We start from the raw sequence: 21461 nt of genomic DNA on the forward strand, positions 1-21461 counted from the left end.
ACCACCAACTGACCATTATCACTGGTATCATCGTAATGCCTCACAAACACCACCAACTGACCATTATTACTGGTATCATCATAATGCCTCACAAACACCACCAACTGACCATTATCACTGGTATCATCATAATGCCTCACAAACACCACCAACTGACCATTATCACTGGTATCATCATAATACCTCACAAACACCACCAACTGACCATTATCACTGGTGTCAGTGGACTTGTCCACTGCTTGGGAAATGCATTCTGCATTTTGTATTCCCACAAAGCTGTTTGGACAAATCACCATCCATGGTGTGGAATGTGAGAGTGGGATTTGCTTTATTTTAGCTGTCATTTCCTCCTTTTCTAAACATGTTGTTCATCACTTCATTATTTTATTTCAAATAAAATAAAATAAAACATTTATTATTTATTATTTATCGCGGGAGGACGTATCGATATATATATCGCAATATGGATATTTCAGCACACCCCTAATGTTGGGTTCAACTCTCTCTGCATCCTGACACATGGCTTTTTCCACCCGACGACAGCAATGATGAATTAAGAACTCCAAAGCACTCAGCAGAGTGCAGACCTCCACCGGGCAACACACAAACACGTCGGTGGAATCGGCCCATTTTGACAAACGTGCAGTGTGCGTGTGCGTGTGCGTGTGCGTATGCGTGTGTGCGTGCGTGCGTGCGCGTGCGTGTGGTAGGGTCTCTACTCGTAGGAACCACAGTCCTGTGGTTTGCTCATTAATCATTTATATGGATCTGAATGGGTCGTGTTACGATTCTACCGCCGAGCAGATGTACTGTACCACCGCACCGCCACTCTGCCCGCTACCAGCTCAACAATGAGGTGCAGTGAGCCAGTAATCACCGTTATACAACAGGTCGTTTATACAACAGGTCGTTTATACAACAGGTCGTTTATACAACAGGTCGTTTATACAACAGGTCGTTTCGAGGAAGCAATCTGATCGAGCCTTCTAGCCGTGCTTTAACATTTGAGTGTCTGAGGTCTTTCTGACCCATTTTGAGATTTTTAAGTTGATTGTCTTTGTCCCGTAAAGCTATGAGAAGGTTCCCCTAAAGCTATCAGAAGGTTCCCCTAACAGTACTTTTCCTAAATATTCGATCTTTCTTTCTTTAACCATAATTTTATTCAGGGAAGTCAGTTGAGAGCAAACTCTCTTTTCCAATAATGCCCTGATTAATCATTACAGTAAATATAACATACAATTTAAACACAAATACATTACAGGATACAAAACAATTCAAAGTGCAGCTAGGATTCTAAGATGAATCCTTACAAGTCTTTTAAATCGTTCAATCGTTCAAGTGAAATCAAGTTATTCAGTTTTTGATTGTAGACAGTTCCACATGTGAGGTGCATAGTAATGAAAGGCTGTTTTACCCAATTCGGAAACCCCTTTTGGGCGGGAACCCCTTTTGGTGTTAGCATTATGTTATGCTTTAGCTATTGAAAAATAGCAGATCTACAAGCTCATAGCGCGCCAAATTGAGTAGTAGGTGCATTTACTAAAGTATTTCAACGTATTATTTTTAACTTCTACTGCACTACATCTCCGTGGGCAAATATTGTTCGTTTTAGACCCTAACACAATATGACCCGAACACCGTCTGCACACCGTCTGCTCTTGCAATACAAACACTTATTATTTAGGCACAGATGGCTGAAGAAGGTATTTTGACCGAAACATTGCATCAAAGTGTTCACATTGCAAGTGCAGACGGTTGTGTACATTTGGTGCATGTTTTGAATACATTGACTCCTGCCTACGCACCGCCTCTGAGCCGATCATAAGACTTTGTTTCCTATACTTCAGCTATACCAGGGGTAGGCAACCTGCGGCTCTAGAGCCACATGTGGCTCTAGAGCCACATGTGGCTCATGTGGCTCTTATAGGCCCTCTCCCGTGGCTCCCAGTTGCTACGGCAAAGAAGTATGAAAAGGAATGAGGTTTTCTTTTTCTTTTCTATTTTGATATTGCAAAACAATGTTGCCTATACACCAGATAAAAATAAGAATTGAATTCTTAATGAAGGAAAATAGAAGAATAGAAGAATGTATTCATGATAAGACATCTATGTTTGTTTTCACCACCAATGCTGCTGGCTTACTGGTACAGTATACTTGACATGCTTTGAGAAATTAGCAAACAATAAAATGTAATATTAAAAGACCAGAAAAATCACAAATAATGAAAGTTTGCTTAATTAAAGCAAACATATTTTGCGGCTCCAGATAGAATTGTAATACGTTTTTGGGCCAAAAATGGCTCTTCTGATAATAAAGGTTGCCTACCCCTGAGCTATACAAATAAAATAAAAATGGATCTACAAGCTCACAACACGTCGTGATGCATTATGATGAGCTTAGATATCTGTTTTTTTTTAGTACAGTAATTATATTTTGATGCCAAAAACACTTCTGTACTTTCACTCAAGTAAAACTGTAAATGCAGTTTTAATAATAACAATGATAATAATAATAATACAAGTACTTCATCCCACCACTGGTTCGGAGGTGAGCCAATAGTCACCAACCTGGTTGTATGGAGGTAATAAATCAAAAAGTGACAGAACGTCCTTCCCTCACAGTGCCACAGCACCTAGCTGCCATGCCACAACAAAAGCACCTGATGTGCAGTCTAATACAGTTGTTCTCAAATCTGTGCGTGCGTGCGTGCGTGCGTGCGTGCGTGCGTGCGTCCAGGGGGTACCCACCAAAAGAAGCGTCACAATAATATTTAATTCATGTCGATCCGTGGCCAAATATGCATACCAATTTTGAGGGTGACCTTGACCTCGACCATTTGAGAAGCACTGCTCTGATAGAAAGGGAGGGCTCACCGTGAATGGTCAGGAACAGCTCGCTGGTCTTTCTCCCAGGTGATGACGGGCGTGGGCACTCCGTCCACCTGGCACTCGAAGCGGGCCGCGCCCCCGACGGGCACCGACTGTTCTGCTGGTTCCTGGAGGAAGCGGGACAGGCCTGTGGGACAGAGGGGTGAAGCCATGAGAGGTCAAACACTGGTGGACATCTTGTGTTTCGTTGCCGTCGGGAGGCAGGCACCTCTCATCTCCGTATGATTTCGTTTTTTTTGTGCCACAGACTAACTACCCTTTGATGAGATTTAGCCTCTCAGGCCCAATACTAAGAATATTTAGTTGTCGTCGAATAAGATTTTTGTCCACAATTCCATGCTGTATTGATGTTGGTACCATAGGAGAGATAAAAGGGAAACATTGATCAAAAATAACAATTCTTCTACATTCTCTCTAAATGTGTAGACTTCTTTACTTTAACAATAATTTTACTCTTGAGAGTGTAAAAACCAAATGGACTCATTTTACTCTCTCAAGAGTTAAAGATCTATAAGGGTCCATTTGGTTACCAACTCTCCATCATTTAGCTGGGGACCACCTGGAACCCCCTCAAGGACCACTGGTGGTCCCCGGGACCACTGGTTGAGAACCACTGCCCTCCATGGCTTGTGAGAAAAGGAGACAGTCAGAAAATGGTGCAGTATGCATTCACAGTCACATTCAGCATATATGTGACCGAGCCTGGCAAAATGGTCCTCATCTCGCCAATAATGAAAAGGCAGAAAATCGCTAAATAAACTAGATTTTTTTTTGTGTGATTTTCGTTTTTTTCATATTAACACAGTTTGAATGTTGAAGAAGGTTTTCATTCCAACAGATTATTGATTTGGGTAAATTAAATGTATTTATAAGTCAAAATATGCTTGTTTTTTCGGTAACTTTACCTCTGTTTTGGGGCGGAGAAGAGCAGTTCCGAGATTTGAAATGGTACAATCACTTTAAAATGCTCATATCTCCTTCATATATTTTCCAATTTCATTGAATGATACATCATATGAAAGCTTACATTCTGTACTTTAACAATCTGTAAAAAACTGAAAAATGACTCTTGTCGAGATGAGGGCCTATTTGTCAGACTCGGTCACATATGTGACAAATAAATGTACTTTTTTGCATTCTGATGTCAGATGGGAAAAGAAGGCTGTCCTTCAACCATTCGAACCAATGATCAAAAAGTCACGCTAAACGCCCACATTCTGTGAAATGCCCACATGTAGATATAGGACACATTTAACTACTTTCACTTTTAAAAACAGCAAAAATAGACGATTTACTGCAAGCACAAAATGTGGCACGATGTGTGTGTGTGTGTGTGTGTGTGTGTGTGTGTGTGTGTGTGTGTGTGTGTGTGTGTGTGTGTGTGTGTGTGTGTGTGTGTGTGGTAGGGTCTCTACTCGTAGGAACCACAGTCCTGTGGTTTGCTCATTAATCATTTATATGGATCTGAATGGGTCGTGTTACGATTCTACCGCCGAGCAGAGGTACCACCGCACCGCCACTCTGCCCGCTACCAGCTCAACAATGAGGTGCAGTGTGTGGTTCAGGCCATAGGGTAGGCCCAAGGCCCCAGAAGGGCTATCCAACGTTGAAGCTGCCCCGTTCAGTGACGTCATGTGTGTAATGTGCGTCATGATGCGATGCTCTTCCGCTCGCTCGAGCCATTGAGTTATAATGGTACTTCCGGCAGTCTTACGGATGCTTCAAAACGCCACTGAGCAACTTCCATTGAAATGAATAGCGGGGGGCAGGGCTTCTCTCCGGTCCTCACTCTATCCTTCATAACTACTAGAATTTTGCGGGCCTTCGGCCCGTTCATCCTAACACCACGCGTCGCAAATGGGAAGAAGGCAATAGCGGGAGGGCGATACTGTTTTGTTTTAGAAACCTGCCTGAACTGTGTGCGTGCGTGCGTGCGTGCGTGCGTGCGTGCGTGCGTGCGTGCGTGCGTGCGTGCGTGCGTGCGTGTGTGCGTGCGTGTCCCAATCAGGAGGTCCACACCGCCCAACAGTGTCACCCCAGGTCACCTACTGCTATTGCAGCTGTCCGTACTCAAACAGACATAAAGGGACTTGCATATATAGGGACACACAAAGTCAGTCATTGGAGCGTTTAGGCACCGCTCAAAAATCATATGTTGAAATGTGGGTACATGGTTTCAGCCGTCACCCGAGGCAGACACGAGACACCATGACCTATTTCAAAAGCTTCCGTCATATTAACAACGTGAGAAACGGAATGCTGCAAATACAACCAACCAACTGTGTGAAATGACAAGTGTGAGGTAAAATAAATTAATTGGAACCAACGACGCGGACAAAAAGTAAATCACAAGGGAAGTGGAAGTGTTATGTAGCAGTATATCTGTATCAATCTTAATAAAGACCACGCTTTGTGCAGTAAAAGCACATCCACATTTATTATACCGTACATACATTATACATGGCCTATTTCAGTCTTTATAAACCCTGTGAACTCTTATGCATACCATCCCTGTAGGGAGGCAGTGGCGCAGCGCAAACTAAGTAACTAAGTACACTTACATTCAGGGCCGGATCTACCGGCATATGGGCACTTTGGGCACGTGCCCAGGGGCCCTTGGGCACAGGAAATGTCCCCGCTAATCCAAATTAAATAAATGGTGTCTAAAAAGATTAGTGTTTTATTGTTGGTGAGAAGGGCAGCTGAAAAATGCAATTGTGTGTAAAGCAGCAACAATGCGCTAGATTGGCTGTCACTCTGGGGGGGTAGGCAACCGGAAATAGGCCAATATAACGGCATAAAACTGCCCCAAAACGGCTCCGAAACAGCAAAAATGTTGCGCGCGCGTGAAGGGGGGGGGGGGGGGGGCCTTCGAGCTTCAGTGCCCAGGGGCCCTTCGAGCTTCAGTGCCCAGGGGCCCTCAGAGGTGTTAATCCGGCCCTGCTTACATTACATTTCTAGTCATCATACATCATCTCATTCTGGCCAATCACAATTTGCGTCCTCACTTTTCCGTCTTCACTTTTGTGTCTTCAATGATTGTGTTTACACAAACCCGGAAAGCTGGGCATAGGAGGGGCCAGTTAGCGCACCACCCGCGAGCAATTAAGTATAATAGTAGGGGGTATTATCGTCATGAAATGGCTCAAATCGTTACACGGTGGAAACAAGGACCAAATGTGGTACATGGACTCTTTAGGGTGTATCTCACCATCTCCGAAGGGGTGCCCAAAAATCTGGACACATTAAAGGCTTTTTTAAAGGAAAAATCCAAAATGGCCACCAGAAATGATTCTATCATATCACTATTATTCCTAAAGGTGATATAATTCTGAAATTTTGACTGATTGTGCAAAGTATACCCTTTACATTTATAGTAATTAGACTAATATTGAAAAAATACCCTCTAAATTACTGTTTAAACTATGCATGGCATATTCTGTTTACATTTACACTACATGTAAAATATGAATAGCCTAATGGAGGCGTCATAAACTTAGGGGGGTTGATGCTATGCCCACCACAGGGCTCCGATCAGAGAGCATGGAGAAGTATGACACAGTGTTGGCAAATTAGGGCAGCGGTGGCCGAACGGTTTGCGGAGCGGTCTTGTTATCGGAAGGTCGCCAGTTCGAATCCCCGGACCGGCACGTTAAAATTACCACCGCTGAAGTGCCCTTGAGCAAGGCATTGAACCCCTACCATGAAATGTTCTATGAGCAGGGCGTGGCTGTAAACAAGCATCTCAAGCTTAGTCCATTCACCCTGGGTAAACAAAGAACTTTGCTTTGCTTTGCTTTGCATTGTATAGTCTTGAAGTTGACCTGATGATCTGAATGACTCATGAATGAATGGTATCTGCAATACAGTAACAGAAAATACATGGGAATATTAGAAAATTAATGACAAATGAGTACAGCTGGTTCTTTGCTAAATTGTTGTGTAAATGAATAGGAACATGTCTAGTTTGATTGATTGATTGATTGAAATATTTATTAACAGTTTGCAGAATTACAGTACATTTCAAGCACAAACTCAATACAAAGGCTGTTAACTGTGAGTGGACGACCCAATTAAGCATTACACTTGTTTACAAGAGGGTCCACCATGTTCAATTCATCAAAACATTTAGAGACGTACAAATAGACACTTATATATAGACAAAGAACAGAACAGGAATTCATCATAATGGAGGTAAAAATGGAAAAGAAACATATACAGTGAGGGAAAAAGCGGGGGTGGGGGGGATTCAGATTTTACGGGGGCCAGTTTCGAATTGCAGCCATCCGTAGGTGCCCTTTGAGAGCGGTTTTGAAGGAGTCAAGGGATTCGCATGTCTTAATGACTGTTGGTAGGTAATTTAGCACACACTATGAACCACATACAAAGTACATGAAATTACTGTCAAGTTATCAAGTGAACACTGCACAAAGTACATGCTTATGGTAAATAATGCTTTTGCTTTAAAAGCTTAGCTCAAAACCTCATGAACTAATGGAAATAAGCATGTTAACCCATTTGCTCAATGTGGGCCATTTACTGAAAGCAGAAGGCTAGCTTAAGATGCTAATAACCACAAGGTAATTCCTGTTATCTTAGCCACATAATTTAGCATATGAATTAATGCGAAAAAACAAACTTTTTAAACAACATGTAGATGACATCTTTCACAATGAACTGTTACAACATGAATTTATATTGTACTTTATACACAAATAATAATTGCCTTACTTCCTCAAGAACGCATTCTGTTGGTCAGGTTAGTCTGTGCAGCTGCATTTTAGAACTGCACAGTCACAAAACGGGGGTCCTGTAGCATTAGGGAGTGCCCCAACAGATGCCTGAACTAAAGTTGGAAACTGGGTCCTATAGAGCGTCGCAGTCCCGCCCCTACCAGGGCCCAGGAAATGATTCTCCGTTCATTTTCCTCATAGACTTTTCAGAAAGTATTTATTTAAAGACGGTTACGCTGTGGACAAAGCCAACTCTTGTCGTGACAAATCATGACAATAAACACAATGTTTTGGGCCAAACAAAGAATTAGAAAGTAGAAACACTTTTTTTGTTTTTCTTCTTTGTAATTGTTTGTTTGGTCCAAAATATTGTGTTTATTGTCATGATTTGTCACGACTGGAGTTGGCTTTGTCCGCGGCGTAACCGTCTTTAAATAAATACTTTTTGAAATGTCTATGGGAAAAATGCATTGGGATTCATTTCCTGGGCCTGGCGTCGTCATGACAGGGGGCCGGACTGCGACGCTCTATAGAATGACTCTCTTAGGCCTGTACAAAATAAGGCAAATAAATTAAGCTATGGGGAATTTTCTACACTACATCATCATATTTATTTATTTTTCTTTACTTTACTCTTTGAATCTTTATTCATCTAACTCTGCATATCCTTATTTATTTTACTCAGCATCTTATCTTATTTACTCTCTGCATCTTATTTATTTTGCCCTCTACTTCTTCTTGCTTATTTTGGACTCTTATCTTCTTTATTTTATTCTAGTAACCATTTCACAATTACCAGCACAATGACATAATGCTGTGCAAGGTAACCCAGCATCCCGGCACCTACACTTTCTCGAACAGAGGGGCTTAGCTTTGCAGCAACACTCTACAAACTTTGGCAGCCTCTGGCAAGAGTGTCCATAAAAGTGTCCACAAATCAGCTACTTTATTCCGTCCATATTTTTCAGGAGATGGTAGAGATTGCATAGCTTTCAGGCTTCTGGACCAAAAGCCAGATTGGTAAACTGCTCAATTTGAATGTTGTAGCAGTGCAGCCTGTGTGGGGGGAATGTTTTCCATTGAGAGACATTTGGACAATCTTTAGATCATTGACGTTTTCAATGTCAGTTGCATCCTACAAGGCACCCCTTGTAGGATGCGTTAAGATCACCCAATTGACATTTGTACCACATGTCATGCTTTTATGAGATTCTTTAGGTGTCTTTTGAGTCAATCGACAACACTGTAGGCGGCCATTTTCAATTTTGTCAATAATTCACTTCCTGTTTAAGATCTTTATGGGCCCCCCTTCTAGGATGTCTTGGGATGACCCAAGGGACGTGTGTACCAAATTTTATGTTTTTTGGAGATTGTTTTGGTGTCTTTTGAGTCAACTGTCAACAGTTTAGGCGGCCATTCTGAATGTTGTCCATAACTCACTTCCTGTTTAAGATTTTTTTGGGGCATTTCATGCTTGTTTCCACCGCGTAACGTTCCCGACGATAATACCCCCTACTATAACTGAGGTGACAGTTTTGTCCCCTGACACTGTCACCTGATACTATGTTTAGTTGGCTTTGGCGCGGATCTGTGCCCTCTTGCCTGTTAGAGCCTGGAATCCGGCCGGTTCTGATGCTAGTGACTGAGTGGCAGGAGTTGCATTGCTCACACTGTAGAAAGTGTGAGCAATGGTGGGTGTTACCACGGAAACGGTCAGTAGTGTGACGTCGGGCCACGACGTCACGCTACCCTATAAGAGAGGACGTAGGCGTCCAGAAGTGTGTGTTCCCAGGATAATCTCAGCAGTAAGACCGACAAGACATAGCTACGACGTACCAGTGCCAGGCAAGACCAGTGAGGTATACCAGCTAGCAAGACGTAGGTTGACTCAGAGGTGCCAGGTCAATAACACCATATAACCATATATATATAATCATCACCAGTATAAAAAGAGGTATCTGAGTCCAAGTACTCACACTCAAGCCCCCATCCAGACTCCCTCTTACACCACAGCCCTTAGACAGCTGCCTATATATAGGAATATAGGGAATCGTCTTTACAGTGGGACAGGTAAGTGTTGGGGGAACGGCAGGAGTGACACATCACGTATTCCTTGATGTATCGTCTCAAAATGTTTTCTATCCGGTTGGGTTTGATTTTGCCTTTAATCAAAAGCTGTTCATTTCCATCTATGGAACCACTTGTACCCAACTCGGCCAAGAGGTAAGCCTGGACATGGTCTTCTTTACGATGCAGCAGACTGCAGATCTCTGCGAAGTTCACAAAGGAGGTTTTCTTGGTATCCACGTGGACCACTTCAGGATGCGGCAGCTAAATCCCCTTCTTCTCACCGGCCACCAAAGCCGGGTTCTTCTCCCTCATGGTGTCGTAGAGTCGATCGAGCAGCAGTTCATACTCCAGACGCTCTGGAGGCATGAATTTAATTAAGGAGACTTTCTTTGACTTCCTCTTCTTGGCAGGAGACATGAGATCAACGCCGTCCTCCCTGGTAGCCTCCGTCTGCTCATCTTCGGTGATCTTCAGCTCTTTAATTCCCTCCTCAACAGCATTATTGAACACCTTCTTCGGTTTCCTCTGGTTGAAAATGTTCTGATCTTCCAGATCCAGCTCTTTGTCTCCTGCCGCCCCCTTTGGTTTCACCTGCTTTGCCTCCATGGACTCGTCTCCTCTGACCAGCACCTCCTCTCCTTCCTCTATGGACTCGTCTCCTCTGACCAGCACCTCCTCTCCTTCCTCTATGGACTCGTCTCCTCTGACCAGCACCTCCTCTCCTTCCTCTATGGACTCGTCTCCTCTGACCAGCACCTCCACTCCTTCCTCCACGGACTCGTCTCCTCTGACCAGCACCTCCACTCCTTCCTCTATGGACTCGTCTCCTCTGACCAGCACCTCCACTCCTTCCTCTATGGACTCGTCTCCTCTGACCAGCACCTCCTCTCCTTCCTTCTCGTCCACTTCGAAAGGCTTCTTCTCCATGTCGTTGGGGGGCTTCTCCATTTCGTTGTCCAAAAACTGTATTATTATCTGATTTGTTTATCCATGAAGTCACACTGAGTGGTAATGACCTGAATGCACCACAGATATACTACTGGCCAGCTGCCATGTCATGCCATGTCAGCAGCCATGTCAGACTGTCAACAATAGTCCATGTCAGACTGTCAACAATAGTGGGTTAGATCAGGGGTTCCCAAACTTTTTTGGACCAGGTACCCCTTTTGGGGTACCTGGTCATATATGGAGCGTATCTTGAGTGTACATTATCCAGTGTATCCAGTGTATCTCCACCTGGAAAGGAGCCAGCTGAGGTGGTTCGGGCATCTGGTTAGGATGCCTCTCGGGTGCCCCCCAGGGAGGTCCTCGACGCACGTCCCACTGGGAGGAGACCCCGGGGAAGACCAATGCGCAGTTGGAGGAAACACATCGACTCACTGGCCTTGGAACGTCTCGGAATCCCCCAGGAGGAAGTCACTAATGTTGCTCTGGAGAGGGAAGTCTGGAGCACTCTGGTGGAGCTGTTGCCCCCGCGACCCGACTACGGATAAGCGGTTGAAGATGGATGGATGGATCTTGAGTGTACAGGGTGTGATGAGGTCAGATATGGAATGTCAGAACAGGTCAGCTCTATATATGGAGATCTAAGGGTGGCAGCGGGGGAAATGTATTGAATGTACAGGATTTGATGAGGGCCCAGGTAGGGCCTTAATTTTCGGGCCTGTTGAGAACTCTAGTTTGAACTCTAGTTTTCTTCTCGGAAGACACAGGATACAGCACACAGGACACAGGACTCAAGACACCACACTCAAGAAAGGGGCTGGTGTCACGATGTCCTGGGGCTTGCCTGGGGTGAGTGACGGGGAGAGAGTGACAGGGATTGTGGGTTATAGGAGACAAAAACCGCAAACTTTCATAGTTAACTATAACAATAATCAGTGTGTGATCATACTGCAGCATCACACAAATGTATAAACATAGCAGATCCATAAGCTCAAAACGTGGCACAACGCGATGCGTTTTGAGATGCGTTTTGAGCTTGTAGATCTGCTACTTTTGAATCCTGAAAAGTAAACATTTTGGACATTTCCACCCGACAGAGTTATAACCCGAATGGAGCAAGGTACAAATTGTATTCGCAAAAGAAAGGAAAGGTGGTGAACAGGTACTTCACCCCTGCACCACCCAAACACACCCAAACGTCAAACATATTCTACCAGTGCTGAGATTGGAGCACAGAGACAACATCTGGCAAATGAAACAATATAACAAGCATGTATAGCGACAGACAAATGTTTCTGAATGAATCCCAACTCGTGGGATACAGCGAGATCCCATAGCTCGTGGGATACAGCGAGATCCCATAGCAACACATCCCAACTCGTGGGATACAGCGAGATCCCATAGCTCGTGGGATACGGCGAGATCCCATAGCAACACATCCCAACTCGTGGGATACAGCGAGATCCCATAGCAACACATGTGCAGCATGTGGAGCGCGACGCGGAACCGATGCAGAGAAGATTGGAGGAATTATCCACACGGCATAAAGACGTGTAATGACTAATCCAGTGGTGATGCGTATACACATAAATCTGCACCATACTGTGTGGATTGTCGCCCCTTTTTACTGCAAGAGGGAGTGGAATGATTCACACATGGCACAGAGCCGGTGCTGGTAAGATAGATCAGGGGTTCTCAACCCGTGAGTCGCGACCCCTCGGGGGGTCGCCAAATTATTTTAGGGGGTCCCCAAATTATTAAAAAAAAAAAAAAAAAAAAAAGATTTAATAATTTTATTTTCACTTTTTTTCAAAAATAGCAGACCTACAAGCTCGTAGCGCGCCACTCGGTGGCGCGCTATGAGCTTGTAGATCTGCTATTTTTCAATAGCTAAATTATAACAATGCTTAAAACACCAAAAGGGGTTCCCGCCCAAAATGGTTTAAGGTTATTGTAGCAGTCAATTTATATTGGGGGTCGGGAGGGGGCGGGGCGGGGGTCCCGAGACGTTGCCAAAGCATTTTCGGGGGTCCCCGGCCAAAAACGTTGAGAACCCCTAAGATAGATGATGATGTGGTGATGTGGGGCTAAGTTAAACAGGTGGACACTTAACAGCAGCTGGCCCTCCAACAGCACTATAAACAAACCCCATGTTTCAGAGGAATGTTAACCCATTTTGGACTGACGTCGATAAAAAAAGGCTTCTAAATCCTAAAATATCAGTGGTGCTCAACCTTTTTCATGTCAAGGACCCCCAGAATTATCTCTATTGGGCCACGGACCCCCATCTCAAAATATGTAGTTCCAGGGACCCCCCCAGAAGCAAATATTTTCGTTAAAAATGTTCGCTCTGAAATATATATTCAATGATTTGCGCCACATTTGAAAGATTTTTCAAAAATAGCAGACCTACAAGCTCGTAGCGCGCCACTCGGTGGCGCGCTATGAGCTTGTAGATCTTCTATTTTTCAATAGCTACATTATAACATAATGTTTAAAACACCAAAAAGGGTTCCCGCCCAAAATGGGTTAAAGATCTGTCTGTATATGAGAAAACGTTGCGATACTATTACCAAAATGTTTATGTATTATGTTTGGTCTTCACCTTTGACCCCCTGCCCCCCTAGCCCTTCACTCTCCTGTCTCTCAATAGGCTCTATATATATGCACGCACGTCGCACGCCATTTTGAAAAGAGTAGAACCGTTCTTGTCAAACAGAGTCAGAGTGCTGCTATTGTGCATTGTTGGCACACTGGAAACACTCTGCTACACCAGTGGGTCTCAAAGTGTCCTTGAGTGGGTTCCAAATGTGACTAAATTTGACTGAGGGACTGCCATTGGATTTTTTTGAATTTTCGTTTTTTCATGTCATATGAAAGCAGGGAATCATAGCTTCAAATTGACATATTGGTTGTTCAGTTTGACCCACCAGTTTTGGAGATATGGCTTATAGAGTAATGTCTTGCAGAAAACAGCGAGTTGAGAAAACAGGCTTGAAAGGTTCATTTCTGTTGGTCTCTAACATTACACCTAGCTACATGTTTGGGCATTTATTTCATATTTACATGTCGATTTCAGCTCTGACATTCTAGTGACACACTAGTATGTGAAGAGTCTGCCTGTGCTATAAACTCATTTTGGAAAAAGTTTTTCTCCTCTGGTGAAAAGCTGGAATTTGCATGATATGATATATGATATAGTACTTTATTGTCAGTTCACACTGAAATTTGTCTTGCGACACAGCAGCCAAGTATGCAGAACACATATACGTACACACATTTGACATAACACAAAGAACAAGACAATTTACATACATAAAGACATGAAGACAAGAGCAATATCCACCGCTTAGATTATCCTGTGGCTACTACGACTCCTGATTAAGCCTCAAGGTCGACTGGTGGACAAAGGACCTCTTTAGTCTGACCTTATTGTAATTTTTAATTTTTTACATTTAATCATAATTTATTATTGAATTTGTAGTAGGCATAAAGTTATTCTTTCATTTTGATATTGCAAAACAATGTTGCCTATATACCAGATAAAAATAAGAATCAAATTTAATGAAGGGAAATAGAAGAATATATTCATGATAAGACATCTATGTTTGTTTTCACCACCAATGCTGCTGGCTTACTGGTACAGTATACTTACTGGTACAGTATACTTACTGGTACAGTACTTACTGGTACAGTATACTTACTGGTACAGTACTTACTGGTACAGTATACTTGACATGCTTTGAGAAATTAGCAAACAATAAAATGTAATATTAAAAGACCAGAAAAATCACAAATAATGAAAGTTTGCTTAATTAAAGCAAACATATTTTGCGGCTCCAGATAGAATTGTAATACATTTTTGGGCCAAAAATGGCTCTTCTGATAATAAAGGTTGCCTACCCCTGGATTAGGTTCAAGGCTTACCAGCTATAGTTTCTTGAGGCACTATACGCTGTATCTCCCTGCATTCCATTTACACTTGCTATGGATAAATGCGCCTTCTTAACTCCAACATTGCAACAATTGTGATTGTAATTGACACCATCCAGATGTACACACGAATCCTTCGCTACATCTGGGACCAAGGAGAGGGTGTCAAATGTGAAGACCTACCACGTCGTGGGACGTATTTTTCACCAGTATAAAGCATGTATTGATGCATTATACTTCTACTCCACTACATCTTAAAGGCAAATACGGTATATTCATTTTTACTCCACTGCAATTATTTGAAAACTCCAGTTAGTTACTTTGTTGATTTAGATTATTATTACAAAACAAACATTAACCATATAAGTCATATTTTAAACTGATCTACAAGCTCACAATGTGTCACATTGTGATGCATTGAGAGCCTGATTATCAGATTTGTTCCTAAGGATTCTGATTAGTTGAAAACTTTAACCCATTTAGGCCTGACGTCGAAATAAGAAAAAAAGTCTACTGAAAGAATATATATTCTAAGATTTGTGCCACATTTACGATTTTTCAAAAACAGCAGACCTACAAGCTCGTAGCGCGCCACTCGGTGGCGCGCTATGAGCTTGCAGATCTGCTATTTTTCAATAGCTAAAGTATAACATAATGCTTAGTTAAAACACCAAAAGGGGTTCCCGTCCAGAATGGGTTGAATGAATTAGGTCATTATGCATACAGTACTTTAAATCTTTGACCTGGACCTGTACTTATGACAGAATATTTCTATTGTGGTATTTCTACGTTTACTTAAGTAAAATAAAGTTTAAATAAAGAGTACGTCTTGCACCACTGAAGGATAATAAGATAGATGGTTTGTGTCAAACCAGAAACAATGTTTGTGTCTAACCTAGACACAATTGTCTCAATAGAAGGATCAGGGAGACCAAACATGTACAGGATAAGTTATATTGTGTTAGCATACTCTAACATACAGATTGGACAATGTAAAATGAAATTCACAAAATAAAAGTTACATAATACCGCTTTTTTTCCCGCCACTTCACTTATAGCTCAATCTTGAGCTAATAAGCTGGAACTTGCTGAATAGGCAACGTCAGGTACAAATTAGCCATTGGGCCAGTGGGGCCATGGCCCAGGGGCCCTTGGCTCTCAGGGGCCCTTCGGGGAAATTGGACCGCGCAGTACTAGGTTTGACGCCCTGAAAAGGGCTCCTGGGGCCCTTCATTGGCCATTGATTTAGTTAAATGTAGGTCAAAAACATGATAAAAACATGGAAAAACACAAAAATGTTGCATGCACGCACGCTATGGGGGCCCTGCAAACATTACCGGCCCAGGGGCCCTCGTCGGGGTTAATCCGTCCCTGGGCAACGTTTGTTACTGTAAACATTACATAATACCAGTTGGTAATTATCCACATTAACCCATATAGACCGGAGAACGATTCTACAAAATGTCTTCTAAATCATGACAGTTTTCTGAAAAACCCATGTTTCTATGTCAGCGGTGCTCAACCTTTTTCATGTCAAGGACCCCCAGAATTATCTGTATTTTGCTGCCGACCCCCATCTGAAAATATGTTGTTCCAGGGACCCCCAAGAAGCAAAGATTTGGGTTAAAAACATTCGCTCTGAAAGAATATATATTCTAAGATTTGCGCCACATTTTCACGATTTTTCAAAAATAGCAGACCTACAAGTTCATAGCGCGCCACTCGGTGGCGCGCTATGAGCTTGTAGATCTGCTATTTTTCAATAGCTAAAGTATAACATAATGCTTAGTTAAAACACCAAAAGGGGTTCCCGCCCAGAATGGGTTAACCCTGGTGTCCCTATTTTGGGCATGTTATGAAAGACAAAAAGACAAAAATCCCACCTGTGTGAAGTGAGGGGCGCTAATATATTAAAGTCTAACACATGTTGCTATGATTAGGTGATGTAATGGTGTCAAAACAAACATTAAATTATCTTTATTGTTAATGGCATTTAATGTTTGTGTTAGGGACAAGATTGCGTAACATTTCCCTTAATTATAGTAAATAAATACATAGCAGGATCTTTCCCATTTTTTTCTACAAGCTCACAACGTGCCACGATGTGACCCATTGTGAGCTCATCAATCAATCAATCAATCAATCAATCAATCAATCAATCAATCAATCAATCAATCTTTATTTATATAGCACATTTCAGACAACGAGTGCAGTTCAAAGTGCTTTACAGTAAGAGCAAAAATATAACAAGAAAGAGCAAAACACAACAAGAGAGCATCAACTACATAGCAATAACAAAAGAAAAAAAGGAGCGACTAAAACAGGAAAAGGACATGCAATGATCTACACTGTAGGTAAAAGCAATGCTAAAAAGGTGTGTTTTAAGATTTCGTTTAAAAATGTCCACAGATTCAGAGAACCGTATAGATCCCTTGGCAGGCTGTTCCACAGCACAGGGGCATAGTAGCTAAAGGCGGCTTCTCCATATTTGTTTGTGTTAGGGGATTGTGAGCTCATAGATCATCTATTTTCCATTAGCCATAGTATAAAGTAGTGGCTAATCGCATTGATTAACTTGTTGTTCTAGTGACATGCATTACCGGTACGGTACTATAGGCCTACTGCTGCTTTTGCACACACACACACACACACACACACACACAAGAGGACAACAAAAGACAAAAGAAGGGTTGATCAATCGCTGAGATTAAAACCCTGACTTTATTATCAGTGACTGAGTTGGGTAGAGCACACGCGCACACACACGCGCACAACACACACACACACACACACACACACACACACACACACACACACACACACACACACACACACACACACACACACACGCATGCACATGCACACAAAAACACAAGGGAAGTGTGCTGCATGATAGAGCAGCGTTATCAGCTTGGTAGCACATAAGGAACACGCTATACCAACCTAACCTACCAACTGTCGGGCATGGGAACAAAAGCTGTATTTCTGTGCTCCTCTCTCTCTCAAAACGGAGCAACGTTTCTCAATGAGTACACAGAGTGGTGACTCACACGCTTGGCCAGCCATGCTACCGCCAGCGTTTGGTCCAGAACTCACAACCGGCCGGCTGTTGCGCACGCGGGCAGTGGTGAAAAAAAGTACTCACATTTCATACTTAAGTAAAAGTATCAATACTGTAAATGTAGAAATACTCCGTTGCAAGTAAAAGTCCGGAAATCAAAATTTACTTCAGTAAAAAGTACAAAAGAGTAAAAAAGAAATCTAAAATAAAAAAGCATAAAAATGTACTTAAAGTACCAAAAGTAAAAGTACTCATTATGCAGAATGTCTCATTTAATGTTTTCATATATATATATATATATATATATATATGTGCGTGCGTGCATCAGAAGCAGACAATAGATGGATATGAAAAAAAATGTAGTCAGTGTGTTAAAGTACTAAAAAAGTATTCTTTATGTAGAATATTTCATTTGAAGTTTTCAAATGTCTAAAAAAACATTGTGAGCTTGTATATGGGCTATTTTCAAATGGTCGAAGGGCTGAAGTGGTTACTGTGTGATTTGTAATAATAATCAAAATCTACAAAGTAACACAAGTTTTCAAATAAATGTAGTGGAGTAAAAGTGCAATATTTGCCTCTGACATCATCATATTGGAGTAGAAGCAAAAGCACTGGAAATTGGAAATACTCAAGTAAAGTACAAATACATCAAAAATGTACATAAGTACAGTAGGTTACTTTACACCACTGCATGGAAAGTTAACGATTAACCCCTGGCACTTCCAACCATTGCACAGCGCAGGACCCCTGTGTAAACAACGCATCCGTGTGTGTGTGTGTGGATGTACCGTGTGTGTGTGTGTGTGTGTGTGTGTGTGTGTGTGTGTGTGTGTGTGTGTGTGTGTGTGTGTGTGTGTGTGTGTGTGTGTGTGTGTGTGTGGGTGTACCGTGTGCAGAATATGCACAACATGTACAATCGTTGCTGCCGGGTGGAAACTAGGGCTGTGAATCTTTGGGTGTCCCACGATTCGATTCCGATTCTTGGGGTCACGATTGCATTAAAAAATAATTCAAAAGCATTTTTTTTCCAGATTCAAAACGATTCTCTATTCAAAATGATTCTCGATTCAAGAAACTAGAGAAACGGTTGGATGGCACTTACACCTGCCTTCTAATGAGAGCGCAAAATCTGTCTTGGAAGAGCCACCCATTGACTAATCAAATATACGGCAACCTTCCCCGTGTTTCTTCACTTGTCCGATCCAGAAGAATACAGTTTGCCGGCCACTGCTACAGAGCTGACAATGAGGTTATATCTCCCCTTCTTCTCTGGAGTCCTGCCTCAAAGCAGACCCCTGGGGGTCCCTGAACCTCCAAAATCCCGAAAACGCACACAGAGAGGCGACACGATTCCAACGAGCCCTATCCCCGTCCGAAACGGTAGAGAAATGACAGAGTTACCATGTGGGAGTCCCTGGGGGGTCCCTGAACCTCCAAAACCCCAAAAATGGGGTGTCACGATTAACACGAGGGCCTATCGCCAGCCCGGCCGACCTTTCAACAGACCGGCCAGCCTATCGAAGGACCGGCCGGCCTTACGAAGCTGCCGGCGGGCCAGCCGAATCTTTTGGATTTCACCCCCCCCTTTTTTGGGGGCTTTTTCTGCCTTTATTGATAGGTAGGTTGAAAGTAGATTGACAGGAAATGGGGAGAGAGATGGGGGGGAGACACGTGGCAAAGGCCGTCGGGATCGGGAGTCGAACCCACGGCACGCCGTCAGGCTGGCTCAGCAGCCTAGGTGCCCAGATGGTTGAGCTAACCGTCCGGGCCTGGATTTCGCCCTTGCTGGACTATTTTCAGCAAAAGCCTTTCCCACAGTCACAGAAAACAGAAAAGATACTAGAATAGATCCCTGAGGGTCTATGGTCAACCATACAGGGTTGTGCAGACATGGATGCTGGGACTATCATCAAAGCATGCCAATGATGGAAGTACTCTGACTTTCACTTAAGTAAAATTATGATCTATTGTATAAAACAACGTAGAAATACTTTGGAAGTAAAAGGTATTCAAAATTCAAATTTCAAATTTCAAAAAAAAGTTCAAAATTCAAAATTTGACTTGATAAAAATAAAGTTGAAATACTGGCAACAAAATATACTTCAAGTACATTCAAAGTATATCTTTTTTAATTATATGACAGAATAAAATAGTTGATAGTTGACAATTGTGCTGCACACCACCATGGTCTACTACTCTAAAGGCCTATTCATACTCCAGTTGTAGGTGATAAGGTGAGGTGACCACCGGGTTAATAATAACAGTTGTAGGTGATAAGGTGAGGTGACCACCAGGTTAATAATAACAGAGAGAAGTGTTTAGGTGATAAGGTGAGGTGACCACCGGGTTAATAATAACAGAGAGAAGTGTTTAGGTGATAAGGTGAGGTGACCACCGGGTTGATAATAACAGGTGTTTAGGTGATAAGGTGAGGTGACCACCGGGTTGATAATAACATGTGTTTAGGTGATAAGGTGAGGTGACCACCGGGTTGATAATAACAGGTGTTTAGGTGATAAGGTGAGGTGACCACCGGGTTGATAATAACAGGTGTTTAGGTGATAAGGTGAGGTGACCACCGGGTTGATAATAACATGTGTTTAGGTGATAAGGTGAGGTGACCACCGGGTTGATAATAACAGGTGTTTAGGTGATAAGGTGAGGTGACCACCGGGTTAATAATAACAGTTTTAGGTGATAAAGTGAGGTGACCACCGGGTTAATAATAACAGAGAGAAGTGTTTAGGTGATAAGGTGAGGTGACCACCGGGTTAATAATAACAGAGAGAAGTGTTTAGGTGATAAGGTGAGGTGACCACCGGGTTAATAATAACAGAGAGAAGTGTTTAGGTGATAAGGTGAGGTGACCACCGGGTTAATAATAACAGTTTTAGGTGATAAGGTGAGGTGACCACCAGGTTAATAATAACAGTTTTAGGTGATAAGGTGAGGTGACCACCGGGTTAATAATGACAGTTTTAGGTGATAAGGTGAGGTGACCACCAGGTTAATAATAACAGTTTTAGGTGATGAGGTGAGGTGACCACCAGGTTAATAATAACAGTTTTAAGTGATAAGGTGAGGTGACCACCGGGTTAATAATAACAGAGAGAAGTGTTTAGGTGATAAGGTGAGGTGACCACCGGGTTAATAATAACAGGTGATAAGGTGAGGTGACCACCGGGTTAATAATAACAGAGAGAAGTGTTTAGGTGATAAGGTGAGGTGACCACCGGGTTAATAATAACAGAGAGAAGTGTTTAGGTGATAAGGTGAGGTGACCACGGGTTAATAATAACAGTTTTAGGTGATAAGGTGAGGTGACCACCGGGTTAATAATAACAGAGTTTTAGGTGATAAGGTGAGGTGACCACCGGGTTCATAATAACAGAGAGAAGTGTTTAGGTGATAAGGTGAGATGACCACCGGGTTAATAATAACAGAGAGAAGTGTTTAGGTGAAGCGTTGAATCTTATCACTGCGGCCTGACGTCATGTTGTAGTTTTCGGTGGTCAAGCTCTTGTTTGGGCAAGGAGATAGGAGATACAGTAGGAGATAGGAGATACAGTAGGAGATAGGAGGCTTTCCAGACTGTGAAGCGAAGTGAGAAAATAATAAATAAAACATTAAAAATAAAAGCGTAGCAAGCAGGCTAGCAGGTTCATCCCAAGCCAGGAAAATAATTGGCTAAAAATAATTAAAGTATTTCTACTTCTTCCACCACTGCTACCGTGTGAAAATGTGACACAAAAGTATCCTGGCAACAGCAGTGTCTTGTCTGATAATGTGACACTGAATTCTCCTCGGGTGCCGTCACCAGAAGAGTC

General features: G+C 42.6%; 1 protein-coding gene across 1 annotated transcript in view; it reads right to left on the minus strand.

Moving 5' to 3' along the window:
* The window catches only part of igdcc4 (immunoglobulin superfamily, DCC subclass, member 4), a gene marked incomplete at both ends in the record, with an annotated part of 226728 nt that overhangs the window by 121572 nt on the left and 83695 nt on the right, over positions 1-21461 (minus strand). The window contains one exon of the mRNA XM_079496414.1: positions 2875-3016. Within this exon, the coding sequence (XP_079352540.1) occupies positions 2875-3016 (142 nt within the window). The remainder of the gene's footprint in view (positions 1-2874; positions 3017-21461) is intronic.

This window comes from Electrona antarctica (assembly GCF_951216825.1).
Source record: "Electrona antarctica genome assembly, chromosome: 3".
Taxonomy (NCBI): Eukaryota; Metazoa; Chordata; class Actinopteri; order Myctophiformes; family Myctophidae; genus Electrona; species Electrona antarctica.